The sequence below is a fragment of the Thermobia domestica genome, chromosome 14 (genome assembly GCF_964235325.1).
Source record: "Thermobia domestica chromosome 14, izTheDome1.hap1.1, whole genome shotgun sequence".
NCBI lineage: Eukaryota > Metazoa > Arthropoda > Insecta > Zygentoma > Lepismatidae > Thermobia > Thermobia domestica.
The window spans coordinates 150,718,331-150,735,247 of NC_137467.1; the positions used below are offsets into that span (position 1 = coordinate 150,718,331).

The window sequence follows — 16,917 nt, forward strand, 5'->3', positions numbered from 1 at the left end:
TCTTGCCACGTATTCACCAACCAAAACTTTAGCCAATGACGGATAGTTTTTGCTGTAGGTGGTTCACCACCATACTGACATCTAAAATTACGTTGCACTGTTATAACTGACTCAGTTTTCACAAGCCAAATAACACATTGTTGCTGAGTTGCTCTGCACTGCACGCCTGCCTGGACTGAACTGAGGAAACTGAGGGAAAAAAAAACAGCACTGGTGTCGTCTCAAGGTCAAGCAGACCTGCCAACTGCAGGGGAGCCAAACTTGGAGAGTTGATGAATCAAACACCACAAACTAGAATAGTGTATGTCACTTTATACAGATTCTAGGACACATTAAAGTTAGGGAGTTCTTTTTCAAATACAAGTCTTCTTGTCTGTCCACACTCGTCTTACTCACCAGATTTAGCACCATGCGACTTCTAGCTCTTCCCAAAAATTAAAAGGAAAACGTTTTGACACCATTCCTGACATTGAGAGGGCCACGACGGAGCAGCTGATGAACTCCCTTCCAAAAGAAGCCTTCCAGAAAGGCTTCCAGTCATGGATTCAATGTTGGGATAAGTGTTTTGCTAGCCAAGGACAGTACTTTGAAGGAGATTAAATCAAATTCCATGTAAGCTTATTATTTTGTTTCTAATAAAATTATTCACCGTATTTTTTGATCACAGCTCGTAGTTATCTAAAGAAAAAAGTTGTAGCCCCGATGATATCCATGTCCGCAGGGTATTCAATTTAGATGAACAAAATATTGGAACAATAAAACTTTAACACAACTAAGTAGAGACCTGCACGGGCCGACTCTGTTATTTCTTTGGGCCGGACCGGACTTGGGTGGGCCGCCATTGATTTCTCTTCAGTTCGGGCCGGGCTGGGGCCGATTAATTGCAATTCTTTAATAATTATTGGCTTTCGTTAAACGATAATTAGAATAAAGGTAAACGTTGAAGAAGTGTGCCCGTGAAAAATGTTACAAAATGAAACTTTTAAAATTTATCGGGCCCGGGTCGGGCTTGGGCCAAGAAGTTTAAAAACTTATCAGGCCGGGCCCGGGCTGGACCAGGCCTAGGTACATTTGGGCTGGATTGGGCTCGGGCCGAAAGATTCGGCCCGTGCAGGTCTCTACAACTAAGGTAACAAAATGTTATTTAAATTTCTACTAGTATTGTTTACACTACAATAATGAAATTTACGGATGATAAGTAATTGTCGTTATTTCTGTGTAATTATATTCTCAGGCAGCAGAAGCTACAGTTCAATCCACCAATGGAGGAAATAAGAATGAAGTATTACGGACAACTAAAGAGATTTCTCGCTATTCCCAACAACTTTCGAGGAGTTAGTGAAGATACCACGGAGAACTTAATCTTTCCAGTGATCATTGACAGGTATCTTACTTTATCATATTTCTGTATCACGTATTTAAATTAGGATTAATTTCACAGAGGATATTTTCAGGTATATCAGCTAATGATGAGGGTCTCATGAAATAACGCGTATGGTTTATGAAGCTCTTTTGTATGAGGGTGATGTAATGCCTCCAAGATGATACCTTTATTTGCATTTGATGGATAGCACCGTGGGGCGCGGTGGCTCAGTGGTAGAGCGCTCACCTTCGGTGCTTGGGGTCCCTGGTTCAATCCCAGCTCGCGCCGTGTGGACTTGCTGGTGGAGGACAAGCACCGTGCTCGTGGGTTTTCTCGGGATTCTCCCGTTTTCTCGGGATTCTCCCGTTTCCTCCTACTTTCTTCATTCCACCATTTCATTAATTTCTCATCATCACTGTCTCCTTTACCTACCCGGCATAAACGTGGGACGTAAAACTTAAAAAGATTTTGACAGATAGCACCGATACAGGTATCAGTGGAAAGCTTGCAATGTCAGCTACAAATGGTGGCATCATTTTTCAACATAGTCCCCATTACGGGCAACACACTTGCGTCAACGCGAAAGAAGATTTTTTCATGCCATCGGCGAAGAATTGTGATGGCTGCTGGCAACACCATTGTCGAACCGCTACTTGTACCTCCGTGTCACAACTGTAGCGTTGGTCCTTGAAGTGATCCTTAAGTTCGGGGAAGAGTCAAAAGTTGCAGGGCGTAAGATCCGAACTATAAGCAGGATGAGGCAGAATGTCAATAACACTTTGCCAGCAGATGCGACAACTTTGAATTTTTTGGTGGAGGAGAGGACGTGTGGCGGTACTCCATCGACTGACGCTTCGTTTCCGGGTCGTAATGGTGTATCTACGACTCGTCGCCGCTGATGAATGTTCCTGGGCGCACAACCTTCCGCAGTCAGAAACCCAACGACAGTCCGCTGTTTCAACCGGATGTCACAACTGTATGCCATAGATTGGATAATTACTTTGGAACGAGAAGAGATAGTAAAGTGAAAGAAGTTATATTCCGTAGCTTAAACATCAGTGCATTAATGATTAACAGTTTAGAATGTTTGCAGTACTATTGACCAAGCAGTGGGCTTGGGGCATTACTTTCTGAATCACCCTCGTAACATTTTGGGGGAAAACAGCTGTAAGTTTAAGAGGCTCCCGTGATTTTTTTTCAGTCTATTAGTGGTACATGGGTACAACGGAATATTAATCCACTTGCGCTTTTCTTCTCTTTTTACTGTGCCTTTTTACTCTGTAAACTAAAATTTGCCATTTTTATAAAGTAAGTGGAACATACCCGTTTAAATTATCTGTTCTACGTAAAAAGTAGATTTCTTCCACATTATTCATGTCACTTGAACATCCAGAAACTACACCGTTTAACGTATCAAGATCAAATTGTAAATTCAAGATTTTTGTATGAGACTTCTCAGACTTTTCATTTTAAGTTGAATGTTTCCACTACTGTACGTTCAGAAATAAGGGTAGTTCAATTTGTAAATTATTCATTGTAGCTTTGGAAAATTCAGGATTATTACTAAAACTCCAACTGACCAAAGCAGTATATATATTTTAAGATTATATATACTGCTTTGGTCAGTTGTGGTTTTATTAGTAAGGGTAGTTCAGGGGGTAAAAATTAAAAATTGAGATTTTCTCGAGAACTGTTCTAAGAATTTTGTTAATATTTCATAAGTAGGTATATCATAAATAGATGTATCGTAAAATATCCTATAAATTGGCATTAACAATTTCTTCCTGAAAAATTCAGGAAGATTTTTTAAAATAGATAACTTTTTTTTGGAGCGATTTCCCTTAAACTAACTCACTCTATAGCCATTAGAACCTAAAGGTTCAATGCCACGTTCACAAAACGTCTCCACTGACTTCTATCCGTAACCAACTGGATCCAGTTTCTACTTTGTATTCCTATTTCTGCGAGATTCATCTTAATATTGTCCTCCCATCTGCGCCCAGGTCCTCCTAATGGTCGTTTTCCGATTGGTCTTCCAGTTAAGACTTTGAAAGCGTTCCTTCTTTCTTCCATCCTAGCTATATGACTTACCCACCTGAGGCTCCTAGATATAACGATCCTAACAATGGTAAACCGTATAAATTATGAAGTTCCTCGTTATGAAGTTTCCAGCATTCCCCATTTCCGTTCCTCTTAGGTCAGGATTTTGTTCTCAAATACTTCCAGTCTACTTCTTCCCTCAGAGTAAGCGACCATTTTCCGCAACCATATAGAACAACGGGCATGGTTATAATTTTATATATTTTAAGCTTCAAATACCTCGACAGAATTTGCGACGACAAGAGATTTTGAACTGAATAATAACACAAATTCCCTGCTTTTAGTCGACATTTAATTTCCTTGTGAATATAGTTTTGATCTGTTAATATTGGTCCTAGATATTTGAAAGTATCTACTTTATCAAAAGTATTATTTGATATTTTAACACATCCATAATTTTCCGTATTACGATCCTGACGAACTTCCATATATTTAGTTTTCTCTGCATTTACTTCTAAACCCGTGTCCCTACAAGCGTTTAATAACACCTGTGCATTACTTTCTGTTGTTCTGTTCTTTCCTTAAATTGCTATGCTAAATGAATATTTTATAAGTAACCTACACGGTATAATGTTGTATAATACATTTCTTATGTAAAACATACGGAATGGGAGGTATAGGTGTTGGCAAGTTTGCATACACTTTTTTTTTTTTTTTTTTCGAAAAGTCTATAACTATTTTTTTCATATTAATTCTTTATAGTTTATGATTCTGTTTAGGAATATGGTTCCTTTCAATCCTATGTGGGACTTTGGAATTTCATTCACTATGGGTACTTAAAACAAATTATCTGTCTACTATTGCAGTGTCACTAATCAATCAAAACTTGCGGATGAAAAGTTATGCGGACATCCGTTTCTTTATTTAAGAAATCTGCATTCTGAGTCACTTATTATTATTACAGTGAAACCTCTCAATAACGGACACCAATTATTTGTCTGTAAATTAAAAGTGTCCGTTAAGAAAAGATTACACAAATTTAGATTACTCACATCTCATGTAATTATATGCAGTTTACAGTAAATACATTTGTTATAAATGTAAATATAGGCAGTGATAAGAGAACAATAGAAAGAAATGCAGAGGTCTTATAAACACTTGCAGGGACATGAGTTTAGAACTAAATGCAGAGAAAATTAAACAAATGGAAGTTTGCCGGGATCTTAATACTGCAAATTATGGATGTGTCAAAATATCAATTAATACTTTCGACAAAGTGGATACTTTGAAATATCTAGGATTAATATTAACAGACGAAAACCATATCGACGAAGAAATTAAATGTGACTAAAAGCAGGGAATTCGTGTTATTATTCAGTTCAAAATCCTTTGTCGACGCGAATTCTGTCGAGGAATGTGAAGCTTAAAATATATAAAACTATAATTATGCCTGTTGTGTTGTATGGTTGTGAAACATGATCGCTTACTCTGAGAGAAGAACGCACACTGAAAGTATTTTAGAATAAAATTCTGAGACGAATATTCTGACTCAATAGGAACGGGAATGCGGAATGGCGGAAACTTCATGACGAGAACTGCATAATTTGTACCGTTTACCAAACATTATTATTAAGATGGATCTCGCGAAAATAAGAACATAAAGCAGAAACTAGATCCAATTGACTAAGGACAGAAGTCAATGGAGAACTTTTGTGAACGCGGCGTTGAACCTCTGGGTTTCGTAGGCCATAGAGTTAGTTAGTAAATGTAGGCTACTATCAAAATACTGTACTTTGCATTCGAATTACTGAGGGCATAATGGGGAAATGTCCTTCTGTATAGGAACAAAGTGTCGCTTGGGGATATGTTTATATGGACATGTACTGCTAACATATAGTGTTTGTGTGATAAGTTTGTTCTCAAACATAAGTCATATGTTTAGTAAAGTTTGTTAATTCGTTTACTGACTCTAGTAAAAGTAACTTATTAAGAACATGCAGTATTATTATAAAATACTGAAAATGTGAGCAGAACTAACCAATCATGATGATTTGTGAATTTCTTGAGGAAAAAAATGTGCTATAGTTGTGCTATAGTTGCCTGCCGTCTAATCCTACAGATTTAGTTATCTGCGTGTAATCTTACAGCCACTAGTTTCTAATCGATAAATGCTTGTAACTTCTAGATCCGTCAAAGGGATCAATGGAAAATGTAGTTTCAAATTGTTGAAAGCATTTTCTGGGCTAAGTACGTTTGAGCTGAGAATACTTCGTATTCATTATGAAGAGGTTAGTAGAACGTTGGGAGTATAAGATTATCCGTGTGTGTGTGATGAAAGTGTTCGCTATTGAAAGGTATTCATTAAGCGGGTTTCACATCATAATAATAATAATAATCATCATCATCATCATAACCACCACCACCGCCATCATCATTATTATCATCCCCTCCTCCTCCTCGTACGGGTATATTTATTTAAGCATGACGATATACATTGATTTATTTTAAGTTAAACTAACACACATTTCTTTGCAGGAATGCCAGTCGTTTTGCTCACTTATTTGCTAAGGCGGAGGAACTGTTCACGAAATTAGAAGCTGTGAAGGAGAGATTTTATGATTGGGTAGCTTTAGGCTCAGTGAATTTGGACCAATTGGCCGAGAAACATTTAAAAACGTGGGAGGATTGGGATAGAAACTTCAAAGCTTCAAAGCACTGGGGACAAGAAATCGCCAAATTACCCAGGTAAAACTCGAATTACAATATATATAACTCCAATCATTCGAATTTTCAAATATTCGAATGGATATCAGAAAATTAAAGAAAAAATACATTTAAAACTGTGTATTCGTTCATTAAAAAAAAAAATCCTTGAAATTCCAATTTAAACCAAAGTACAAGTTATATTGAAATTTTCTGAATATGTATATATATATTAATGATAGTTAAAGTGATCTTATTTTTGACATATGTATTAAGTGTGTAAAATATAAACAGAAGAGTTTTTCGCATTACATTTGAATGGGCAAAACAAAATAAGAAAAGCTAAAGTGTTCAGCGAAGTTGATTATAATCACACTGGTAGTGTATTATACTTTCCTTGATACAATAAGTAGAAATAAATCCATAATAAACGATAAAAAATAAATCATAAACACAATAGAAATTGAAAAGGGATTATCTTACCTGACTGATTTGATATTCTGTTTAGCATTCCTTTGAACAATGAGGCTATATGAGACGTGGTGAACCTATTAACGTGGGATCCAAACCACGTGTGTTCCCGCCGGGAATCGAACCCGGGTCTTTCACGTCAAAGGTGGAAACTAAGTTCTGATGAACTGGGAAATGAAAGACGAACACCAGAACAAGAAGTTTAGGAATGATAAAAAAGAAAAAGAGGATCCAAAGATTGCGATCTTGGCCAATAATTAGTTTTTGAATCAGGGGCCACAAAATTTTTGAACTGTCGCCTAAATCAAGTTTTCGTATTGTTTACGGAATAAGCACATCATACTGAACTGATAGTTTGGGTTTGGCTACACTATATGTAGTTCTCCAGATATAAGGCCTATAAGAAAATTTTCGATTGAAATATATTGGATCTTTTCATGCATTTTTGGATCAGGGACCAGAAAGTTTTTGAATGGCCCTAGATCTAATTTTCGTATTTTCTACGGATTAAGGGCATCATACTGAACTGGTAGTTTGGGTTTGGCTACACGTATGTAGTTCTCCAAATATAAGGCCTACAAGAAAATTTCTGACTAATATATATATATATATATATATATATATATATATATATATATATATATATATATATATATATATTACGTTGGAGTTAGTGATACATACTCTATCTTTCGATGTAAGCATAAACCTTAAACCTTGTTAAGGCATTTGTAATAATACGGCACCAGCTTTTGTATACCTGCGTCAAAGAATTATTTCACCAAGAGGAGGATGTCATGACCATCTGCAATTCATTTGCGCTGTCGAAACGTTGTCCGGCCAGGAATCGTATCAGGTAGAAGTCGCTGAGCGGGAAGTCGTAACTGTAGGAGGAAAAATGGTTAGAGATCCCAACAGCCGTGGTCGGCCACTACAGTGTTCGTGGTTGAAATTCACATTGGTGTAGTCTGTACCATCTTGTGACGATACTTTTACTCATGAAGTGTCCGATCCTTACATTTTACACAACTTCCAGCGGATCTCTAACAACGACAGTTTCTTAGCATGGAGAAATCTGATCACTCGGGAAACTGCATCCATATTTACGGTGTCATAGTTCTTTCGCCCCACGCAACTTCACTCGCCCCCGGTTATGGCTACATGTTCCTCTTCCTTTCCTACTCAAGCACGTTCCACTCTGACTTCTCGTGACATCTTGGAGCATTTTCGGAACTTACTTTCTGGATGCGTTTCATAGTACACATTCTTGTATAGATGGAAGTATTGTGTAAGTCGAGTCGAGTGTTGGCTTACTTTCTGGGTGCGTCTCGTAGTACATATTCTTGTATAGATGGAAATATTGTGTAAGTCGAGTCGAGTATTGGCTTACTTTCTGGGTGCGTCTCGTAGTACATATTCTTGTATAGATGGAAATATTGTGTAAGTCGAGTCAAGTGTTGGCTTACTTTCTGGGTGCGTCTCGTAGTACATATTCTTGTATAGATGGAAATATTGTGTAAGTCGAGTCGAGTATTGGCTTGTGATATGACGATATGTACAACTGAACAATGGGTTACAATGGATCAATGATAGAGCATTCAACTCTGGTGCGTAGAGTCCCAGGTTTGATCCCAGGTAATGTTAATTTGTGGTGGACAATATCATGTTCTGGGTTTCTCGAAGTTCTTCAATTCCCGTGACCTTTAGCTTACAGGGCGTAATCGTGAGACGTAAAACTAAACGATTTCATTTTTCATTTACAATTAAAGAAATATTTTTAGTTTGTTTTATCTAAAAATATATGTATGAAAGGGTTTTTTGTATTATTTAATTATATATATACATATATATAGGGTGTTAATGAACTATACCGACAAACTGTAAGAGGTGATTCCTTACATCAAAATAAAAGAAAAAGGTCATATGGACCTATGGGGAAAAGTGCATAGTTTCAGAGCTAGGGCTGTCCAAAATCGCAAAAAAGCTAAATTTTAAGAGGCCCTATTTCGAATTCGAGAGATTGTGGATGGTGGGCCTTATCAGCGTAAAGGAAGTCACGCATTCGCAATCCAAAAATACAAATTTCATTAATGTTCAATTGGTGTACAGAGTATTCCCTATAGGGTGAAATTCCCAGACATGCCATCAACCGAATTTTGAGATACTCTGACTTTATGATTGGTCCAAAGTAGGCAAATGATAAGCCTTGATAGCAGTGAGCAAGAAATCATTTGGCCCAATGTCGGACGTATTAAGGATCGTCAGCAGCATGGTCTCTCGTACTCGGGAAAACGCATGCTGGGATGTTTTCTTTCACGCTTATAAGTGGAGAAAACGTGAATTATACCATGACGAAATACCTCGTATCACACGTTATTCCGAACACACATACAAAAAAAAAAAAAAAAAAAATGGAGCTGCCGGTTCTCAACACTTCCGACTCCCCTCCGAAGCATTGGATGTCCATTGTTGTCAAGGCTTACCTCCTGCCTACTTTGGACCCTCCTTGAAGTCAGGGTATATCTGAAAATTCTATTGAGAACATATCTGAGAATTACACCCTGTAGGGAATACCCTGTACACTTATTGAAAATTGATGAAATATGCACTTTTGGATTGTGTATGCGTGGCTTCCTTTACGCTGATAAGGAACACCATCCACATTCGAAATAGGGCCTGTTGAACTTTAGCTTTTTCGCGATTTTGGACAGCCTTAGCTCTGAAACGATGCACTTTTCGCCATAGGCCCATATGAACTTTTTCTCTTATTTTGATGTGAGGAATCACCTCTTACAGTTTGTCGGTATAGTTCATTAACACCCTGTATATATAAAACTCCATGGTTTATGGAACCTGGAGGTTCAATGCCGCGTTCATAAAAGCTCTCCACTGACTTCTATCCTTAGCCAACTTGATCCAGTTTCTACTTTGTATTCATATTTCTGCGATATTCACCTTAATATTGTCCTCCCATCTGCGCCTAGGTCTTCTTAATGGTCGTTTTCCGATTGGTCTTCCAGTCAAGACTTTCAAAGCGTTCCTTCCTTCTTCCATCCTGGCTATATGACCTCTCCACCTGAGCCTTGTACATTTGATGACCCTAACAATGTTTGGTAAACCGTATAAATTATGTAGTTCCTCGTTATGGAGTTTCTGCCATTCCCTATTCCCATTCTCTTGGGTCCGAATATTCGTCTCAGGATCTTATTCTCAAATACTTTCAGTCTATGTTCCTCCCTCAGAGTAAGCAACCATATTTCGCAACCATACAGAACAAGAGGCATGATTTTTGTTTTGTATTTTAAGTTTCAAATTCCTCGACAGAATTCTCGACGACAAGAGATTTTGAACCGAATAACACGAATTCCCTGCTTTTAGTCGGCATTTAATTTCTTCGTGAATATGATTTTCGTCTGTTAATATTGATCCCAGATATTTGAAAGTATCCACTTTATCAAAAGTATTATTTAATATTTAAACGCATCCATAATTTGCCGTATTATGGTCCCGACGAACTTCCATGTATTTAGTTTTCTCTGCATTTACTCCTAAACCCATGTCCCCGAAAGCGTTTAATAAGATCTCTGCATTTCTTTCTATTGTTCTCCTATCATCCCCTATTAAATTTACATCATCAGCATACGCCATAGATACATACATACATATATATATATATATATATATATATATATATATATATATATATATATATATATATATATATATATATATATATATATATATATATATATATATATATATATATATATATATATGAATTATTTGTAAAAAAATATTGTAACTTAGTATTTGTTTGCACTAGTGCTTGATCATAGTAAAACAAATACATATTCTAAAATACTAATGAAAAACTGTCTTTTAAAAAAACTGTGCATTTTGTGCACCTATATCCTGTTATCACAGGCAAATTTCGAAACCCAATCCTACTTTGACATTCTACACATCATAAATGATTGAAATTGCACAGATCTACCGACAAGACAATTACGATTTTATAAATATACCGTTATTTGTCTAAATACTACTTCATAGTTTGCAATATCAATGAGTGAGCTCAAGTACTTACTGCGTTCAGTAGAAATCTGTGCCGTTCTCCAACTAATTTGTTTGATTTATTATTTTTATTTTATTTTATGAAAAACATGTTGGTAAGCAACGATTCAACAATATATCATCATTGATTCTACACGTAGGATATTGTTATTCATTGCTGTGTTGTAAAATGTTATATATATATATATATTCATTTGAATAAAACTTAATTCCACACAGACAATCATTTCCTAACCTACATTATAGTCAAATGCTTCTCGAACCTAATACAGTTTTCTATTTTTGTAAACGTTCTAAATAGAACACTTCTTTCACCATCTCAGTAAAAGAAAACAAGAAGAGGGAAGAAAGGAAAAGAGAAGGTACACATTAAAGAGAATATTTCTGGACATTGCCGTAAAACAACGCCCAGAAATATATATATATATATATATATATATATATATATATATATATATATATATATATATAGAGAGAGAGAGAGAGAGAGAGAGAGAGATACAGGGTGTTTCAACAGCACCGACAATGTTTGGGAGATGATTCCTGACACCAAGATAAGACGAAAAGTATAGACCAACCTCTGTGTTCAAATGCTTCCTTTCGGAGTTATAGGAGTTATAGGCTGCTGAAAGCATAAAAAAAATGAACTTCAAAAGCTCCAATACTATGGGATGTACCGTAGTCGGGTCAAGACTTTATTGAGGAACTAGTATGTGCTCTATCCACATATTCATGTTTCAGAATCATGCGGTACTTCCGCCAAATTTTTTATAGAGGAGTTGGTGAGTACTTCAAATTATATGCAAACTGCTCTATGAATATCATTGCATGAGTGCCTTAGGATTCTGAAACATGTATTTTTGGATAGCCACATAATATTTTCTAGGTGAAGTCTTGGGACCCGACTACGGTAAGTCACATAATTTTGGAGCTGTGGACCTTTAAAGTTCATTTTTTTCATGTTCTTGATAGCCTATAACTCCGAAAGGAACCATTTATGGCTTAGGAAAGGAAGTATTAGGTTGGCCTATACTTTCTTCTTATCTTGGTGCCAGGAATCACCTCCCAAACTTGTCGGGTTTTGTTTTGAAATACCCTATATATATATATATATATATATATATATATATATATATATATATATATATATATATATATATATTCAGACTTGCTTAATAACCCAAATTTTTGTCCTGATCAAATTAAGTTTAAACTCATTGTAAGAGTCCTGGAACAATGAATTAAACAAACACGTAATGGAGGGTATTCTGTATGTTTTTACATAGCCATGTGCTATTAATATTTAAAGTTGACATCTGTGTATCTGTACTTTCTTTTTCTTTTCTTCTCTGTTCACACTCTCACGAGGATTCATTCGTGACTCCAAGGCTAAGTTTGTTAGTTACTATGTGTTCTAAACAATTCAAACGTATATCTGTCATTTTGGCCTTTCCAGTACTGAAGAAAAGGTGGACTGCTTCTCTGTGAGCATTTTACCGTTGAGAGCTGAAATTGAGATACACAATACAAGATATTGGGATACGCTAGTGAGTTCGTTACACAGATCAATTATTCAGGACATGACGACCGTTGAAAAGTTTACCACAGATGCCATGGAAACTTTACAGAAACAGCGGGAAAGCGTAGAAGAAATAGGAGAGGCTAATGGAAAATACGTAGAATACATGCAGAAGACCCCTGAGGTACTGTTTGTTTATCTGAGTTAATACTAGAGTAAGATAGAATAAAATACTAACTATACTAAACCCGGCAGTGTTAAAATAATAGGTAGTCCTTTTGTGCTTTTGAATTTCAGCAAATCAATACAGACGTGTTGACGCTATTGGTCTCGCCCTCTAGCTAATATAGCTTAAATAACCCTTTTCAGTAATGTTAGTAGCCGTAAAAATCATCTTTTTTTTTGTTCTTTTGGTTATATATGTACTTTTAATATGTTTTATGATGATATATTGGTGCTACTGTTACGCCTTATAGGGCACCGCAGACATCGATTGATCTAATTATCAATGGCAAACTGTTTCCTTCTCTGAGTTGATATCAGTCCTTACTATCATGGGATACCTTATTCTGTATGACACCACTACCACCTATCGTAGAACATTACCATTACTCATGCGTACTTGAGTTTTACACGTTGAAATTCAATACATTAGGTAGAGTCCACTGATAGTGTGCATTATCAAGACACGTCTGCTATGAAAAAAAAAAAAAAAAAAAAAAAAAAAAACTTTCATCCATCAATACCTGCTTATCGTGCAGTATCACTACCTTCACTACCTTTACTGTACTTGCTCGAATTTCTTCACAGTGATCTTGAAAGCATTGATCTGATCAATCATGCTAGGACATCGGAGATATATAATACCTGTGGAGTGTCTACTTCACCTCTAGTTTTCCCGTTGTGGGATTTCTGCAGTGTTGGTACCCGGGTGTTAAGACATGTTTACTTTCCCCTTAGTGACAAAACACCATGTACCAAATACAATGGTATCAGCACAATCCGACAGAAATCAACCGAAATGCGGGAACCCCTGAAATTCCAAAAGTGGCTTGCTATTTCCTGGGCCTGCCTATTTCAAATCGTTCAAATTTCGACTTAAGTTAATACATACACACCATCACCCACCTCCAGGCAGCACGTACAATTTAGGTGCTACGTACATCTCCGGGGCCCAGTGGTACGTGTAGGTCATCATTTGAAAATGAAAAGGAAACTTTCTTTCGGTATTAGTCCCAACCACTGCGTACCTCAATCTATGGGTGAGGTAGACCTACATTACCGGTCCTTATGACTGATGTAGAACATTTGATGAACAGACATAATTTGAGAGGCTGATGGATTGCCGGTGGGGATGGCAATAATTTCCTACTTTATAGACGTTCAAGTTCGATGCTGAAATACCATGTCAGAGACAACCAGAAATTCAAATAAATGTGAGAATTTATGGGAAGGAACTACGTGGATTAACGTTGACATTCTTGCTATATAGTTAGGTCTGTCCTTTACTATATCAGAAACAAATTCAAATATAAGAACAAAATTTACCCAGAGAGCCGATTTAAATGTTAGCGTTCTCTTTGTTTTATGTCCTGTAAATTATCGGAAACAACCAGTGATCCAATAAATCCTCCCGTGGGAAAATTAAATATTCTCCAAACGTATCGAAACAACAAGCTAGTTCCATCTTCAATGGTAAGGTAACAAGGGACAAAAATCGATGATAGAAATATGGTATGAAAAAAGGAATTACATACCATCAAATAAACATAACGTGAGAGATGGGCACTAAAACCACGAACAGAGCACAGTGAGCGAAAGAAATAGTTGAGTTAAGGAAGTGCGGCTTCTATGTTACAACCAGATCCAAAATATACATGTTTGCTATGTTTCCAGAGATCAGGATAAATATCAGTAGTTAATATCAGATTTTAAAAGAAAGTTAATGTATATTGAAGAATATCCGCACAACTTTTAAAAATGTAAGTGGAAATGCTATCGGGTCCACTAGACTTAGATGTTTTTAATTTTCTTATTGATACTATGCATTCTTTAAGAGAGACGTATCTTATATTAAGATATTGTAGAATTATTGTTGCGAACATATTACATCCATACCCATACGAAAATGAAAAATCTGTACAGGTACTGTACAGGCACTGGAAACGCATGTCTAGTGCATGTGTTACATTTTTCCAGGTCCTGTTTTATGCATGTTGCATGTTACGTACCTGTTTCATGAAAGAAAACACGCGTTTCTTGATCTGTAAGTGCATGTATTGAGATCTATTTTGAGGTAAACGGACATACGCTGTACAGTGAAGTCGGTAACATCAATGTACAATGCATGTACAGACACTGGTTTCGCCTTCAACATGTTAAAAAAGTAACAAGCACTGTACAAGCTCTCAAAAATGCGTTGAACAGTTAATGTTTAATAGTTTAAATACAAGCATTTTACATGTCGCATGTACTTTAGTAAAAAGGGGTAGAAGGTGGAATGAACACCCCTCTCCCAAAGCAATGAGCAACCCCATTAACCGTTGACTTTCATTACTAAGGATAGTAAAACCATATTTCATTTGGTTACAGGTTACGTGTGATTTTCTCTTGCTCTTTATAAAAGACCAAAAGAATTATGGATCAAATTTAATATAGTTCTGAAAATTGTGCATGTATAAGTAATTACAACCTTATGTACAGTCAGCGACAAAAGTTCTTTGCGTTTGGTAAAATTTATTTTGGGAATAACGGTGGTATAGTTGGAACGTATAACGGTGGTGTGGCTTGAGCGTACAGAAAATTACGTTCTTTTAATTTACTGAAAACTACCCAAATTTTCCTTCTATTCTGAAGTTATTTACCAAACTAATTTCATCGAACGGAAAGAACTTGATGTGGTTTTTATTATAAAAAAGTAACCGATTCGGATAGTATGTTTTGTGGCCCAGACAGAAAATGCAGGTGATTTACAGACGCCTGTGAAACATGCATAAACAAGCATATTTTTACAGGCGCCTGTACATTCGCCTGAAAATAGAACACTTTTAAACGCATGAGATAGGTATCGATTTTTTTAAAAGATCATTGCATGTTTATTTCACGGAAACAGGTAGTTTTCATGTTGATAGGGTTGTAACCTTGCAACGTAAAAAATGCGTGTAAATAACATATTCTACATCATGCATTTTACATGCTATACGCTAATACATGGTATTTACATGTAATGCGAATGTCACACATGTATATTACATGTTGATAAGCAGGGATCTTCCTTATACTTTTCATTCTTACTGTATTGCGAATGTTATCAACAATCCATTCAAGGTACTTTACATACACATATTTTCTCCATTTACACGCATGTGGGTGACTACGTGTACATTGCATGTTCTCATTTTAATGTACAGGCTCTGTACAACGCATGTTTCTGTGCAAAATTTCCAACAGAAGTTTAATACTTTTTCGACATGCATATCACCTGAAGACAATGTGCCTGTAATATTTTCTTTACATGTGTTTACGCCGAAACAGGTGCCTGTATAATGCCTGTCAAAATCTGACAGGCTTTTACAGGCAGTTCCATGTACAAAACATTGCATTTTTCCTCAAAAATTTTCATAACAGGGTTTATCTCAAATAAGTATAATTTCCAATTGAAAAGTTGATTTTGAACTAAACGAATATTAACAGTTTTTTTTTCAATATTAAACAAAAGAAAATATTAACAAACAGCGAAATAAATATAATTCTTAATTTCAAGATTTTTGAATTGACTATCCGCAAATGTCCTTCAAATGGGCTAATTTTCAAACAGGAGCATGTAATATATATATATATATATATATATATATATATATATATATATATATATATATAAAACTAGCCCAATTAATGTAAATCTTCAGGTCCATGCAAATAATATAAAGAAAACATACATACCAAAGTCCAATACGAATGAAATCCGAAGTTCTTTTTTCTCTTGAATGCAAGTGTTATCACCTTCAATTTCGTTTAATTTTACCCACATACTAAACATGGAACTTCTTTCACTATTAACAAACACTGCACACATTTTTTCTCTTTATAATTCACAATTTGGCAAAATAATTTAATTTCCACATGCTCCTTATGCTAAGTTACTACATTCGACAACTAAGATGTAGTATACGTTACTTTTTCCACATGTATGATGCATGGAAACCAGACACTCATCCACGAAAGTCCATAGAAGGCACCACGTCCCATGCCTCAATCATATGATAAAGGTAGCCAGCTAACATATACCTATAGCAACAAGTGTTACTATAGCTTTAGGTTTAAGCCACTGAAATTGGATTTTTTTTTTCGAACAAATAAATTTTATCACACAACAAACTTTTGTTGCTGACTGTACATTTAATATGGCCTAGCCGAGCACGTTCATGCTCAGCGTCATCACTATTCATGTTCAAATAATTACAAGCAGGTAGGCAGGCAGCGAACGTAGCGGAGCGACGATATTTAATTATTAGGAATTAGCATTACTCACAGACTGAATTGATTTTGTATTATAATTAGATTTTCGTTTTATATTTAGCGGCTTACTTGCCACGGTTCTTGTATTGATTGATTGATTGAGTAGGGGGAGAGGGGAGGTGATGGGGACGTCAGCATCGAGGCTATATGCTCCCGTCACGATTAACGCGGACTGTAACAATAAAACAGGAAGAAGAAAAGCTAAAACGAATATGTTAGAAAAAAAACG

At 36.0% G+C, this 16,917-nt stretch overlaps 1 protein-coding gene across 2 annotated transcripts in view; it reads left to right on the plus strand.

Annotated features, from left to right (window-relative positions):
• btv (dynein cytoplasmic heavy chain beethoven) overlaps nucleotides 1-16,917 on the plus strand; it is a 437,347-nt gene that overhangs the window by 82,584 nt on the left and 337,846 nt on the right. For both annotated transcript variants that reach the window (XM_081739028.1, XM_081739029.1), the window contains exons 18-20: nucleotides 1,235-1,384; nucleotides 5,939-6,148; nucleotides 12,108-12,354. In XM_081739028.1, the coding sequence (XP_081595154.1) occupies nucleotides 1,235-1,384; nucleotides 5,939-6,148; nucleotides 12,108-12,354 (607 nt within the window). The remainder of the gene's footprint in view (nucleotides 1-1,234; nucleotides 1,385-5,938; nucleotides 6,149-12,107; nucleotides 12,355-16,917) is intronic.